At 43.5% G+C, this 14,464-nt stretch overlaps 1 protein-coding gene across 3 annotated transcripts in view; it reads left to right on the plus strand.

The window, feature by feature from the left end:
- The window catches only part of PHF12 (PHD finger protein 12), a 53,103-nt gene that overhangs the window by 25,310 nt on the left and 13,329 nt on the right, over positions 1 to 14,464 (plus strand). For 2 of the 3 annotated variants that reach the window (XM_003797135.1, XM_012809776.2), the window contains 5 exons: positions 3,307 to 3,379; positions 6,404 to 6,797; positions 8,701 to 8,821; positions 10,414 to 10,546; positions 13,229 to 13,393. In XM_003797135.1, the coding sequence (XP_003797183.1) occupies positions 3,307 to 3,379; positions 6,404 to 6,797; positions 8,701 to 8,821; positions 10,414 to 10,546; positions 13,229 to 13,393 (886 nt within the window). Of the gene's footprint in view, positions 1 to 2,746; positions 2,803 to 3,306; positions 3,380 to 6,403; positions 6,798 to 8,700; positions 8,822 to 10,413; positions 10,547 to 13,228; positions 13,394 to 14,464 lie in introns of those variants that run through there. The other variant, XM_012809778.2, reaches the window with a different exon arrangement.

Genomic DNA, 14,464 nt, shown 5'->3' on the forward strand with positions numbered 1-14,464 from the left:
AAAAAAAAAAAAAAAGAAAGAAAGGCAAAATTAAAAATCAAGTTTGTTTGAGTGGCGCCTGTGGCTTAGTGGGTAGGACGCTGTATACCGAGGGTGGCAGGTTCAAACCTGGCCCCAGCTGAACTGCAACAGAAAAATAGCTGGGCATTGTGGTGGGCACCTGTAGTCCCAGCTACTCGGGAGGCTGAGGCAAGAGACTCACCTAGGCCCAGGAGTTGGAGGTTGCTGTGAGCTGTGATGCCACGGTACTCTACCGAGGGCGACACAATGAGACTCTTGTCTCTACAAAAAAAAAAAAAAAAGGTAAAAATAAAAATCAAATTGTTTAAAGAGAATCAAAATGAATGCAGTGGGGTTATTTAGTATTTGAAGTTTAGGTTTGCAAATATGGGCTTTGACTCCCATGTCTTCTCATTGTTTTGTGACTTAGAAAACCCTAAGTAATTTCATGTGTGATTTAACCACCAAAACAAGTGCCTGCCTAATTGCATTACCTTGCCTCTTGACTTTGGAGGGGTTATACTCGCTTCCTAGAAGCCGGGTCTTCCCCAGTTCTTTAAATTAAGGTTAAGAGAGAAAATACCTTTGTATCTATGCCCTGAAGGCATAGAGAAGAGGATTTGGGTAGAGAATGGTTTGAGTATGGTTTTGTAGAAGTGCTGTGGGAACCAGAGGTTTAGAAAAAAGATTCCTAGAGAGAATACTTCAATTGAGCCTCAAAAGATAAGAGTTCACCAGGTAAAAGATTAGAGGAAGCAGTAGGTGGTGAACCTGGAGTGAGCAGAGACACAGAGATGAGAAACTGCATATGGGCTGTGCAGAGAGCCAGCAGATTGATGGAGCTGGAAAAAGAGTGTTATTGCCATAGGGCATGGGGAGGGGCACCATTGAAGGGCTTTTTAATCAGGAGAGTGATAAGATTATAATTGTGTTTCTGTATAAATCATTCTGCCAACAAGTTTGGGAATAGACTAAGGAAAGCATGTAAGGTGAAAGATCTAAACCTGTACCACTTTACCTCACCCTTCTCTGCTTTACATGTTTGATGTAGGGTATTATGATACAAAGCCAGTGGGGCAGATGAAAAGAAATGATGAAAAACAGAATCAGAAGTGACAGCCTTCAGGGTTAATTTCAGTATGACAGCTGTTGAAGCATAGCAGAGTCTGTAGGCCTTTGCAAATTACATACATGCCTTTCAGTAGTTTGGAGGTGGCCTATTACAGAAATACTGTGTATTGGATAGAATGAGGAAAGTCTTTACAGGTGAAATCACCTGTGTTCCTCTAGAGCTTGGAGACTGGCCAACAGACCACTGTGTCTCCTGTTTTCTGCTTCCTGGTAAGCATCCTCCTGAGATTTCACTAAGGAAACAGGAAGTAAGGGAAGCAGTGAGCTGTGAAGGCGTGGTGAGCATCTGCCATGTATGCTCAGGGCTCCAGGGAAGCACGGCAAAACAGTAGCTAGGAAAATTGGCCAAGGCAAGTGCAGTTTTAAGTAGAAATGGCAAAGCATCATAGCCCTGGAACTTAAAGGAGAGTCCTTGCATCTTGTATATACTCAAGTTTTTGTTTGTTTTTGCTGTTTCTCGCATTCTTTGAAGAAAAATTTCCTCTTTACCATTCCAAGTAAGTGACTGCCAAGAACCAAAGATAGGAATTTCTTAAGCATAAATGTAGCCTTATTCTGTATAGCAGTGATTTTCAAACTTGGGTGTTCAGCAAAATCACCTTGGGAACTTTTTTTTTGAGACAGGGTTTCACTATGTCCCCTCAGTAGAGTGCTCTGGTGTCACAGCTCACAGCAACCTCAAACTTTTAGGCTTCAGTGATTCTCTTGCTACAGCCTCCCAAGCAGCTGGGACTACAGGCGCCTGTCACAACACCCATTTTTTTTATCGTCCTTGTTTAGCAGGCCTGGGCCAGGTTTGAACCCGCCAGCCCTGGTCATTGTGGCCAGCACCTTAGCCGCTGAGCTACAGGCGCTGAGCCACCTTGAGAGCTTGTTAACACAAATTGCTAAGACCCACTCCTAGAATTTCTGATTCAGTAGATTTGGGGTGAGGTCTGAGAATTTGCATTTCTTTTTTTTTTTTTGCTGGGGCTGGGTTTGAACCTCCCACCTCCAGCATATGGGCCAGCACAGGCACTGCCCCAGAATTTGCATTTCTAATGAATTCCCAGTGACATTTAATGCTGCTGGCTTGGGGACCATACTTTGAGAACCACTGTTGTATAGGCATTATAAATGTAACCCTCCCAAAGATTTAATAGTCTCATGTAGTGTTTGGGATAACCGTTAACCGTAATGGAAATCAATGACTTGGAGGATCTGTAAGTCCCAGCCCTACACAGCTCTAGTTTTGATTTAGTATTGACTCACTCAGTGACTACTGTATGTACAACCTTTGTATTATAAAGATAAAAAGAAGGAAGAGATCCAGTCATTGTCTTGTCCCTCTAATAAAAGAAATAAGAAAACTGTCGGCCAGACTCTGTGGCTCATGCCTATAATCCTAGCACTCTGGGAGGCCAAGGCGGGTAAATTGCTTGAGCTCACAAGTTCAAGACCAGCCTGAGCAAAAAGCAAGACCCCCATCTCTACTAAAAATAGAAAAACTGAGGCAAGAGGATCACTTAAGCCCAAGAGTTTGAGGTTGCGATGAGCTGTGATGCCCTGGCACTCTACTGAGGGTCACAAAATGAGACTCTGTCTCAAAAGACAAGCCTATTTCTAGAGGAGGGATGGGAGGCTGTGCAAAGAATTTGTAGTTGTCTTTAATCCACCACACTGCTACTTGAAGTAGGCCTTAAAGGATGAATAGGGTTTTGACAGGCATAGCTTTTTAGAGGAAGAAATACCAAGTCTTCAAGTAGCCTAACAGGAAAGATACCTGAAGGGGCCTGGAAAGATGGAATGGGACCATGTGAGAGGCTCTGAACAGCAGGTGGAAGAACTTAGACCTACACTAACAGACTTTATAAACAGTATGGTGGGCCTCTCATGGTGCAGAGTTTGGGCATGACTATCTGGGCTCTGAACTAGTTCTTTATACCTTTTCCTGTAAGCCCAGTGTTACAGCTTTGGATTTGATTCTCTTTCTCAGGTAAGTGGGATGTTTCTTAGAGTATTATAAATGATGCCAAGTAAGCATTTTTAAAAATAAGAGAATCTTCCTACCAGTGCTGCAGGACTGGCCAAAATAAGGAGTTAGGAGCATTTAGCTTTGTGCTGGACCTGGCTAGGCTTTTTCCTGCTGCACCAAAGGGTTAGTTACTTAGTCTTGCATTTGTTTTTTCCATACAGTAACCCTCCACTGAGTGAAGAGATGTTGCCTCCTGGGGAGTGGATGTGTCACCGGTGCACTGTTCGCCGAAAGGTAATAATGCCGCTTTCTGTTGAGTTTGTTCAGAATCCCAGACATAGAGAGGACTGAAACTCTAGAGCTAAGATGGCCTGCCCCGAAGGCATTTTCGTCCCTTCTTGTCTTTTCCAGCCCTGTAATCACCCTACTCTCCACATGGTGACTGTTCGGAATCTGGTAGGACCTAAAAATCCAAACACAAGTTGCTGAAATGGGCAGAAGAGGTGTGTTAATTTATTGAGCCATGTTCAGTCACCAATGACAGGAGTCATCTGACCTCCTTGTTGACTCCCTAATAAGTGGCCTGAATGTGGCAGCTTTATCCATGGCTGAAGGAAAAGGCTGCTAGATGAAAAAGGGAATTTTCTCTAACCCCAAGGCAAATAAGTCACTGATATCCAGAGGCTTGGCTAGGATTATTGCAGGGAAAGGATTTTGAACCCATTTGTACCTCGGGTTGCCTGATCTCTCTTTAGCTCCACTTCCCTTAGCTCTGATAATTTAGTACTAGCTTTAAGAATGTGGTTCCTGGCTCAGGACCTGTAGCTCAGTGGTTAGGGCACCAGCCACACCCATTGGGGCTGGTGGGTTCAAACTTGACCCTGGCCCGCTAAACAATGACAACTATAACAAAAATAGCTAGATGTTGTGGTGGGCACCTGTAGTTCCAGCTACTTGGGAGGCTAAGGCAAGAGAATTGCTTAAGTCCAAGAGTTTTTAGGTTGCTGTGAACATGACAGACACGGCACTCTATCAAGGCGACATAGTGAGACTGTCTAAAAAAAAAAAATGGTTCTGTTTTTTACTTCTTGAGACTTTTTGTGAGGTACAAGAGCTAAATTCTCCCTTATCAAAAAAGGAAGTATGTTTCTACTCAGATTATGATTCAACCAATCCTCAAAGATATAGGCTGTGGATTATAATCTGTGGGTTGTAACCCACCCAACACTGATACACTGAGCAACTTTTCCTTTGTTGTGACATCATATCTGTTTTCCTCGCCCTTGAACATGATGTCACAATGAATGATGACTTCCTTGGTTGCAGAAACCGGATGAGGACATGATTCAGAGATTGTGGTTTATGTGTGTAACAGTTTTCAGCATTTAAGAAGATAAACAGTTAGGCAGCCATTATTTTTTAAATATATGCACAAGGGTTTCTATTAAAAAGAAAGCCAAAGCCAAGTCAGCCACCTAACCACAGCAGAACCTTGACGCCTCCTAAAGTCCACAAACCAGCCTGTCTTCCAGCCTGTCCACCTTCCAAGATCTTCTTCCTGTACATCCCCAATTAGATCACAACAGGGCTACTCAAAGAAGCTGGACCTGAAAGGGTTGGGAGGAGCTAAGGGAGAAGAGATAAATCTTGGTAACAAGGGTAAAGAAAAGGAACTAACGTTAACATCAGTGCACATCATATACTAGGTGTTTTACTTGTAGTCCCATTTAATCCATACAGCCATCTCAGGGTACCAGTAGTAGATCCTCCATTTTAGAAGGGATGAAACTTAGACTCAAATGTGGATTAACTTTCCCAGGGATTCAAAGACATGGCAAAGCTTTGTTACTTCAACAGTTTTCTAGAAGCAGAACTATTTGCTGAGAGGATTATGTCCTTTCTAACAGGGTACTTCTGAAATGCTGCTCTGACCTGCTTTCATGTGGACCTCTTTGCCTGCCAGTGTCAAATCTGCCTTTCCCATTACTACTATTCCCCTTTGGCCTCATGTTTTTTGTTTTTTTTTTGAGACGGAGCCTCAAGCTATCCCCCTGGGTAGAGTGCCATGGCATCACGCTCACAGCAACCTCCAACTCCTGGGCTCAAGCGAGTCTCCTGCCTCAGCCTCCCAAGTAGCTGGGACTACAGGCGCCCGCCACAACGCCTGGCCAGTTTTTGGTTGCAGCCATCATTGTTGTTTGGCGGGCCCAGGCTGGGGATTCGAACCTGCCACCTTAGGTGTATGTGGCTGGCGCCTTAGCCGCTTGAGCCACAGGTGCCTAGCCTGGCCTCATGTTTTACACTCAAATGCATTGAAACAATACATCCTTGGGGCCGCTCTAACTCCTGACATTCAGATCCTAGCGCAAGTTAGATCTTCCTTCAACTCACAGCCATCCCTTTCACATGTATGACCCTCTTCATCTCCACTGTATCCCTAGAAGGAACAGAGGAAAAGGTTTTTATTGTCACTTTACAGATGGAGACATTCCTGCTCACCTACCTGAGTCACCCAACGTCAGAGGCAAAACTGGGACAAGATCCCAGATCCTCTGACTGGAGACCAGTGTTAAACCTTCATTTGACAACTTTATTTGGGGTCTTAGAGAAAATTGCATTATCAGGAATCCTGTTCTGTTGGGTACACTTAAGTCTTTTTCTACTGCTCTACCTTTCAGGAAGTGTCATTTTCAGAGTTCTAGTTAAAAGCAAAACATTAAAAGCTGTCATTCTTGGACACCATGATTGCTGGGTTGCTTTCCTTCCCACACCACCCCTCTACCTTGATTGCAGTTACTCTGGGTGCCACTGCCCAACCTCCTTGAACTGGGAACTCTACTTGCCAATTTTTACTACCTTTGCTTTTGCAGATTTCCTTTATTTTGACCAAAGTTTTAAAAAAAAATAATGAGGAAGTCAGGATACTTCAAGACAAACTACAGTGATCTCATTGATTTTCACTATGTTATTCTTACTGTTCCCACTTAGTCTTACTAAATTGCTCGCTGTGTTAACTTTTTAGCCATTCACCCTATAGTTTATAGATGTGTGTTATATGATGAGCTAGGGTTAATGATATGAAATTGTTCCTAACTTTCCGCACATTTTGGTGATTCCTTGCTGCAATAGTTTTATCAGCTTTAGATTATTTCTGTTATGGTTGTGTCAGCTTTAACACCAGTGTTCCAAGTCCCCAGATAGATGATTGTCTTGTAAAATACTTTCCTAATTTTAGTTAGTGGTCTTTCAGGACATTGTAGAACCTATCTCTTTTTTTGTGGTACTTTTCATGTTGAGCCCACCTATTCATTTGCACAGAAACGAGAGCAGAAAAAGGAGCTGGGTCATGTCAATGGATTGGTGGACAAATCTGGCAAACGGACTACATCCCCCAGCAGTGACACTGACTTGCTGGACAGATCAGCTAGCAAAACTGAACTCAAGGCTATTGCCCATGCCCGGATCCTGGAAAGGCGAGCCAGCCGGCCTGGCACACCCACATCCAATGCCAGCACAGAGACCCCCACCTCTGAGCAGAACGACGTTGATGAGGACATCATTGACGTGGACGAGGAGCCAGTAGCAGCAGAGCCTGACTATGTGCAGCCCCAGCTGAGGCGGCCCTTTGAGCTGCTGATTGCTGCCGCCATGGAGCGGAACCCTACCCAATTTCAGTTGCCCAATGAACTGACTTGTACCACTGCACTACCAGGTTAGCCAAACCATCATCCTACCCCCTCCCCCATCCCAACTTTCCTAAAGAATCATTGTCCAGCAAAAGAGCAGTACCGCCTGTAGGGTCAGTTTATGCAGTTCCCATCTTGGCTGTTCCTGGTTCTGCCTACAGAGATCTTTGAAGATCTTAACATTACATTGCCGTGCTTATTCAGTTTTCCATTATCTGAGTATCTAAACTCCTCTCCTACCCTTTCCCAGTATTTTTTTAAGTAGGTACTATAGCCACATTGTTTAAAAATCCAAAAACATATCAAAGGCTTACAATAAAAATTTCCCTTCCACCCGTGTCTGCCATTTGCCTAGTTTCCACCTTCCAACCCATCACAGGTAACCTCTGGTCGGTTCTTGTTCAGTCTTTTCAAATTTCCTTACACATATAAAAACAAACATAGATACATGTATATATGCTCATTATTTTCTCCTTAAATAACATACTAAAATACCACTCTACACCTTGCTTACTTTGTTTCACAATATGCTGTAAAAAGTCTTTTTTCATATTAATGTAGAATTTCCTTGCCTTTGTAAATGGTTGCATAATAATAGTCCATTGTATACATATATTGTAATTTGTTTAACCAATTTTATATTGATGGACATTTAGGTTATTCCTCATCTTTTGTTACTTCAGGAAATGCTTCATATGAATAACTTTGTAAATACATCACTATACACATGTATAGCTGTCTAAGTGTATCTGTAGGACAAATTCCTTATATTAGAATTGCTCAGTCAAAATTGCACATACATTTATAGTTTTGATATATATTACCAAATTATCTTCCCCTGTTTTGTTTTGTTTTTTTTAAATCAAGTTCTGCTGAGAAGCTGAGGTGGATAGATTGCTTGAGCTTAGAAATTCAAGACCAGCCTAAGCAAGAGTGAGACCCCATTTCTACTAAAAATAGAAAAACTAGCCAGGCGTTGTGGTAGGCACCTATAGTCCCAACTACTTGGAAGACTGAGGCAAGAGGATTGCTTAGGTCCAGGAGTTTGAGGTTACTGTGAGTTATGATGGCATAGCACTCTACCCAGGGTGACAGAATGAGTCTCTGTCTCAGAAAAAGAAAACATCAAGTTCTGCCTTCTACTTGATACCATAAAGCCTTTAGGGAAGCTTTTCTTTTCTTTTGCTTTCAGAGAAAGCAAAATTGATAGGTTTAAGAAAGATGCATATGGAATCAAAACTTTCCTGATTTCTATAAAATCGCAGTTAAAATGTAGTCTTAACCACCTCCACAGAATAGTCCTTATAGTCCTTGTTGACTGTTTGACTTAGGCATTTATATTTCTTTCTTTCTTCTTTCTTTTCTATTTTTTTTTTTTAGAGATAGAGTCTCACTTTGTTGCCCTTAGTAGAGTGCTGTGGCATCACAGCTCACAACAACCTCCAGTTCTTAGGCTTAGGGAATTCTCTTGCCTCAACCTCCTGAGTAGCTGGGACTACAGGCACCAGCCACAAGCCCTGGCTATTTTTTGTTGCAGTTTGGCCAGGGCCGGGTTCGAACCCACCACCCTTGGCATATGGGGCCGGCACCCTACTCACTGAGCCAGGAATTATTATATCAGGAATTTATATTTCATAGTTTAGCCAGTGTCTAAACCTAGGTTTCTAACCACTTTATGTTTGCAAAACAGTTAAATATATTTCTGCCACTGAGAAGTGACTTCTGATCATGGTTCTGACTTACATCGCAGTCATCTTTTTCCTCCCTTGTCATTATTTTTTCTCACCTGGATTCAATCTCAGTGGACCTCTGAGAGATCCATGTCTGGGCCATGCTTTAGATCTGTTTTTTCATTTAATGTTGTTTCCATATTGCAGACTAGGAACTCTGAAGCCAGGGATAGCTCAGTACCACTAATTTCTTTTCTAGGTTCTAGCAAGAGGAGAAGAAAAGAGGAAACCACAGGGAAAAACGTAAAGAAGACTCAGCATGAGTTAGATCACAATGGTCTCGTTCCCTTACCGGTCAAAGTCTGTTTCACGTGTAACAGGTATTTTCTTTCATACCAAGAGGCTCTTCTTCATATCCAGCAAATGATGCCTTTTCTCTTCAGTCACCTCTTCCAAACCAAGTATGTTGAATATGGATAACCCATATTCTAATGGAATCTCTACATGGAGACTGACTGATTAATGGACTGATGAGAGCTCTGAATATGTTCCCTGAAGAATCACAGTATAGGAATACTCTTAATTATGTTGGTAAAGGCTAGAACAAAAGGAGTTAAGAGCTTAGACTGAAGTTGTGAGTTATTTAGACTAGGTAGGCTAGTAAGAAGAATTCTGGCCAGTAGAGACACAAGTCCCTGAAAAAGGCACAAAGCATTGTTAAATCAATGAAGATGGGTTTAAAAGTAGTACAAAACCAGGCCAGGCGCAATGGCTTCTGCTTATAATTCTAGCACTTCGGAGGCGGAGGCAGGTAGATTGCCTGAGCTCACAGGTTTGAGACCAGCCTGAGCCAGAGTGAGACCCCATCTCTAAAAAATAGCCGGGCATTGTGGGGGGGCGCCTGTACTCCTAGCTACTTGGGAGGCTGAGGCAAGAGGATAACTTGAACCCAAGAGTTTGAGGTTGCTGTGAGCTCTGACACCCGGCACTCTACCAGAAGTGACCAAGTGAGACTCTGTCTCAAAAAAAAGAAAAAGGTAGTACAAAACTGTGTACAGTGTCTTATTATAACCTCAGCATTTGGGGAGGCTAAAGGAGGATCACTTGGAGCCAGAGGTTTAAGATCAGCCTAGGAGCAAGACCAGGTCTTTATTTTTTTAAAGAGGTGGTACAAGTATTCTTAGTGGTTAGTGTGCATCGGACCAGATGACTTCCAAAAGCCCCTAGGCTGCCCCAGTTGTACCTTCACTGAGACACTGGTTTCCTTCAAATAGGATCTCTTCAGTGACAGAAACCAGCTGCTTCAATTACTGAAGCTGGACTTGTTGGCTTGGGTGAGTTAGAAGGACTGTATTATGGTCAGAGCAGGATAGCAGGAGAAAACAACTATCAGCAAAAGCTGTAGGGAACTAGTTAGAACAAACTGTGGCTCCACTGCAATTCAAGGAACATTATAGTTATAAATCGTAATTGGTTTTTGCTTAGGTCCCCCCCTCCCTTGAACCATGTTTACATGAGTACATGCAAAATCATTTTCCCAGCATATACCTCTCTAGTTGTCAGTTCTTCCTAGTGCTTGTGTAGAAGAGGAATCTTGTTATAGTTACAACTTAGAAAAGTTGCTAGTGATTTTTTTTTTTAATGAGATAGTTGCTCTCTTAAGGAGTAGAAAGGTCAAAGCAGTGTTGGAGTTGGCTGTCTTCCCCCTGTGGGTACTGAACATCGATCATTCCTGCTCTGATAGCCACATTAGCTATACTCCAAATAAACATTCACTTCCCCACAAGTCACATTCTTTTATTAGAAGAAAGTAGTAGCCTGGCAGGAGCCCCCAAATTCATCCTGATGGTAAATGTAACTGAATCACTAGAGGAGGAAGAGATGAGAGAATGTTGTTAGGATTAGGGAGGGGAGACTATTCCACAGTGCAGAGTATCTTGCCACTAAAATGGCCTATATCTCTTTTTTGCAGGAGTTGCCGCGTAGCCCCTCTCATCCAGTGTGACTATTGCCCCCTCCTGTTTCACATGGACTGCCTTGAGCCGCCACTCACTGCCATGCCCCTGGGCAGATGGATGTGTCCGAATCACATCGAACATGTGGTGGTAAGTACAGCAGTGTCCAGTCACTCCTCTATAGGCACAGCTAGGATATAGAATGATTTAGTAGAAAACATTAAGGTCAGCTTTGTGCCAAAGTTCACTATTACCTCACAGATGCTGGTTTCTGTAGACCATACTCGGTTCTGATCATTTGGACATACCTCCACTGTGCATTTTGCATTTTCCCACAATGCCCTGTTTTGGTTATAGACAGACTTGACCCACTAATGTTTAGCTATTTGTGAGTAATTTCTTCCACTGTGAATTAAGTGATTGATATTTAGCCCTAAAAAGGGAATGTATTAGATCCCAACCTTAAGGAAATAAATGGTAGACTGTTTGGAATACATATGTCCCAGGCACCAAATGAGTTTCTTTCCTTTCTCTTGCTTTGTTGAATTCTTTACAACCTCCTTATGGTGACATGCATGTTACAGGAGTTCAGTGAGTAAGTCGTTGAATCAATGAATGGTTTCGGGATCCTATTGCTTCACCTCTCAGGAGTCTCGGGTACATTTTCCAGACTATTTCCTAAGGATAGAACAGAGCTGTCATTTGCTATGTCCAAGAGTTTAGGTTTAGGATTGACTTTTTAGGCATTTTAGAACAGTCACTCACAGGCTCGGCGCCTGTGGCTCAAGTGGCTCAGGCACCAGCCACGTACACAAACAACAATGACAGCTGCAACAAAAAAATAGCCGGGCGTTGTGGCCAGCACCTGTGGTCCCAGCTACTTGGGAGGCTGAGGCAAGAGACTCGCTTGAGCCTAGGAGTTGGAGGTTGCTCTGAGCTGTGATGCCATGGCACTCTACCCAGGGTGACAGCTTGAAGCTTTGTCTCATTAAAAAAAAAAAAATAGTCACTCACAAGATTGAATAGGAGAGGGGTTCAGGAAGGGGAGCTCCATCATAAGAGTAGCCTTTCCAAATTAAAGATTACTGCTTAAGATGCTGTCTATTGGCCAGATGTGGTGGCTCACGCCTGTAATCCTAGCACTCTGGGAGGCCAAGGCCTGTAGATTGCCTAAGCTCACAGGTTCAAGACCAGCCTGAGCAAGTGCAAGACCCTGTCTCTTAAAAAAAAAAAATAGCCAGGCGTTGTGGTGGGCGCCTGTAGTCACAGCTACTTGGGAGGCTAAGACAAGAGAATTTCTTGAGCCCAAGAATTTGAGGTTGCTGTGAGCTCTGATGCCACAGCACTCTACCAAGGACGACAAAGTAAGACGCTGTCTCACAGAAAGAAAAAAAAAAAGATGCTGTCTATCAAATGATGTTAAGCATGGAGTAACTGTTGACCACCTATATGGTGATGTTCTTCTGGCCTTGCACTGAAAGGAACCTCAGTTAAAGACTTACACAGAGAAGAGTTACTTTGTATTCTTTTGACACATGCCACTCAAGAAAGATTCACTTACGAGGAAGCTTCTCTCTGAGGCTCAGTGTGTGTGTCATTTTGCTTTCTGCTGAATGAGGATAAAAATGACCATAAGCAGTTAACCTAAATATGTATCTTAAAGAGCAGCTTTCCAGCAGATGAGAAATTATTAGTTGGTTAATTTTTTATTACCCACTTAAAGGTTTCACCTAATTTATTAATAAGGAAGCTGCCACAACCAGTCTTTGCTTTTGAATTAGTTTGGGAAGCCAGATGTAGAAGAGGAAAATTGGCATAGTTTCTGCAGGCTATTGCAGAAACTCACTTCTCTTCCTCTGTCCTCTTAAGAACAGTCCAAGATTTTCTGCCTCCCACAGAGGAAGACTTTGATATCAAGAATGCTCCCCGGGGCGGTGCCCGTAGCTCAGTAGGCAGGGCACCGGCCACATACACCAAGAGTGGCAGGTTTGAACCTAGCCCAGGCCAGCTAAAATACAACAATGACAACTGCAACAACAACAACAATAACAACAAAAAAAGAATGCTCCTCGGTACTGTGCAGTAGGAATAGAGCAAGACACACAGGATTCTGGTCCTGACCCATTTGCCAGCCAAGCTCCTATGTAGGACACAGTGCTGCTTCCTGTGAGAGAGGGCCCTGCTAGGGAGTCTTGAGTCTCTCTCTCTCTTTTTTTTTTTTTAAGAAACAGAGTCTTACTTTGTTGCCCTTGGTAGAGTGCTCTGGAGTCACAACTCACAGCAACCTCCAGCTTTTGGCCTTAGGCAATTCTCTTGCCTCACCCTCCTGAGTAGCTGGGACTACAGGTGCCCCCCACAACGCCCGGCTTTTTTTTGTTGCAATTTGGCTGAGGCTGGGTTTTAACCCGCCACCCTCGGTATATGGGGCCGGCGCCCTACTCACTGAGCCACAAGTGCTGCCGAGTCTGAGTCTCTTGAGGGCCAAGGCTTCCATCTCCTCTGGAACCTGTGCTGCTGTTAGGATATCCTGACAAAGGGTTGTCTGGGCTGGAGCAGAAGACTGTCAGAGGTTGAATTGGAAGGGTATTTGTTTGCTAATTCTCCTATTTCTTGTCTTTAGGCCTCTCTAGGGAACAGGAACACACTAGATTGGGCAGGGCTGAGGGGGGAGTTTCATCCTTGTTCCTTGCCCTCTGGTAGGAGTGCTGACATCCTGGCCCCTGATAGAAGAAACCCATTTGGCCAAGGACTTTTAGTTTTTAAACCCAGAATGGAGTTAGATGGGGCAGGGACTTCTGAATCTCACCTTGGGTGTGTCTGCTTTGTCTCTAGCTGAACCAGAAGAATATGACACTGAGCAATCGGTGCCAGGTGTTTGATCGTTTCCAGGACACCATTTCGCAGCATGTCGTCAAAGTGGACTTCTTGAACCGAATCCACAAGAAGCACCCTCCTAACCGCCGTGTGCTCCAGTCAGTCAAAAGAAGAAGCTTGAAGGTGAGTCACAATCTAGTGCAGAGAAGATGGTGGCCTTTGATTGCCTTCATGGGATAGCAGATCATTGACCCAATTTTACAAATGAGACTGGAGCCCCAGAGATTTGTTTGTGGCTTCTCAGCAAGTAATGAATGTGATCTTATACTTTATTACTTGAGGATGGTGGTCAGCATTATGAGAGCCAAACCCCAAGTAGGCCTTTGAAGTCTGCAAGTCTCTACTTCTCCAAAGGATGATCACCTTTTATTTATCCTGTCCTTCCAAACCCATGTGTCCTCTGCTATTACTGCCCCCTCACCTGACACTCATCCTGTCCTTAGATGGCCCCTATCCCAAGCTGGTAATAGAGAGCCATGTACAAAATGGCTCGGCCCAGCGCGGTAGCTCACACCAGTAATCTGAGCACTCTGGGTGGCCAAGGCAGGTAGATTGCCTGAGTTCACACGTTCGAGACCAGCTTTAACCAGAGTGAGACCTCGACTCTAAAAATAGCTGGGCATTATGGTGGGCACCTGTAGTCCCAGCTACTTGGGAGGCTGAGGCAAGAGAATCACTCAAGCCCAGGAGTTTGAGGTTGCTATGAGCTATGACGCTATGATACTCTACCAAGGGTGACAAGTGAGACTGTATCCAAAAAAAAAAAAAGCTCTTCCTAGCTTAGAAACTTAAGAAAAAAATGCCTAAAGGAAAGTTAAATTCCTTTTTCCAGGCTCCTGTTAATACATCACCAATACTCCAAATTGTAGCACTAGTGTAAGGATATCTAACATTTATAACATTCAGTCACCGGAGGCTGAACACTATATGCGCATAAATAAACTTGATTGATTGCATTTGAAATGATCCAACAGAAACCAGCAATTCTCAACTACAGCCACTTGGTGGCAGCCATATTTTAAAATCAATCAAACAGACCATTGCTGTCGTGTCCAGTGTATGTCCACACTAGCAAGATGCTGTTGGAAATTGTATAACAAACTCTTTTTTTTTTTTTTTTTTTTTTTTTTTTGAGACAGAGCCTCAAGCTGTCCCCCTGGGTAGAGTGCCGTGGCATTACAGCTCACAGCAACC

The sequence above is a fragment of the Otolemur garnettii genome, unplaced genomic scaffold (genome assembly GCF_000181295.1).
Source record: "Otolemur garnettii isolate 467f Iridium unplaced genomic scaffold, OtoGar3 scaffold00112, whole genome shotgun sequence".
NCBI classification, from domain to species: domain Eukaryota; kingdom Metazoa; phylum Chordata; class Mammalia; order Primates; family Galagidae; genus Otolemur; species Otolemur garnettii.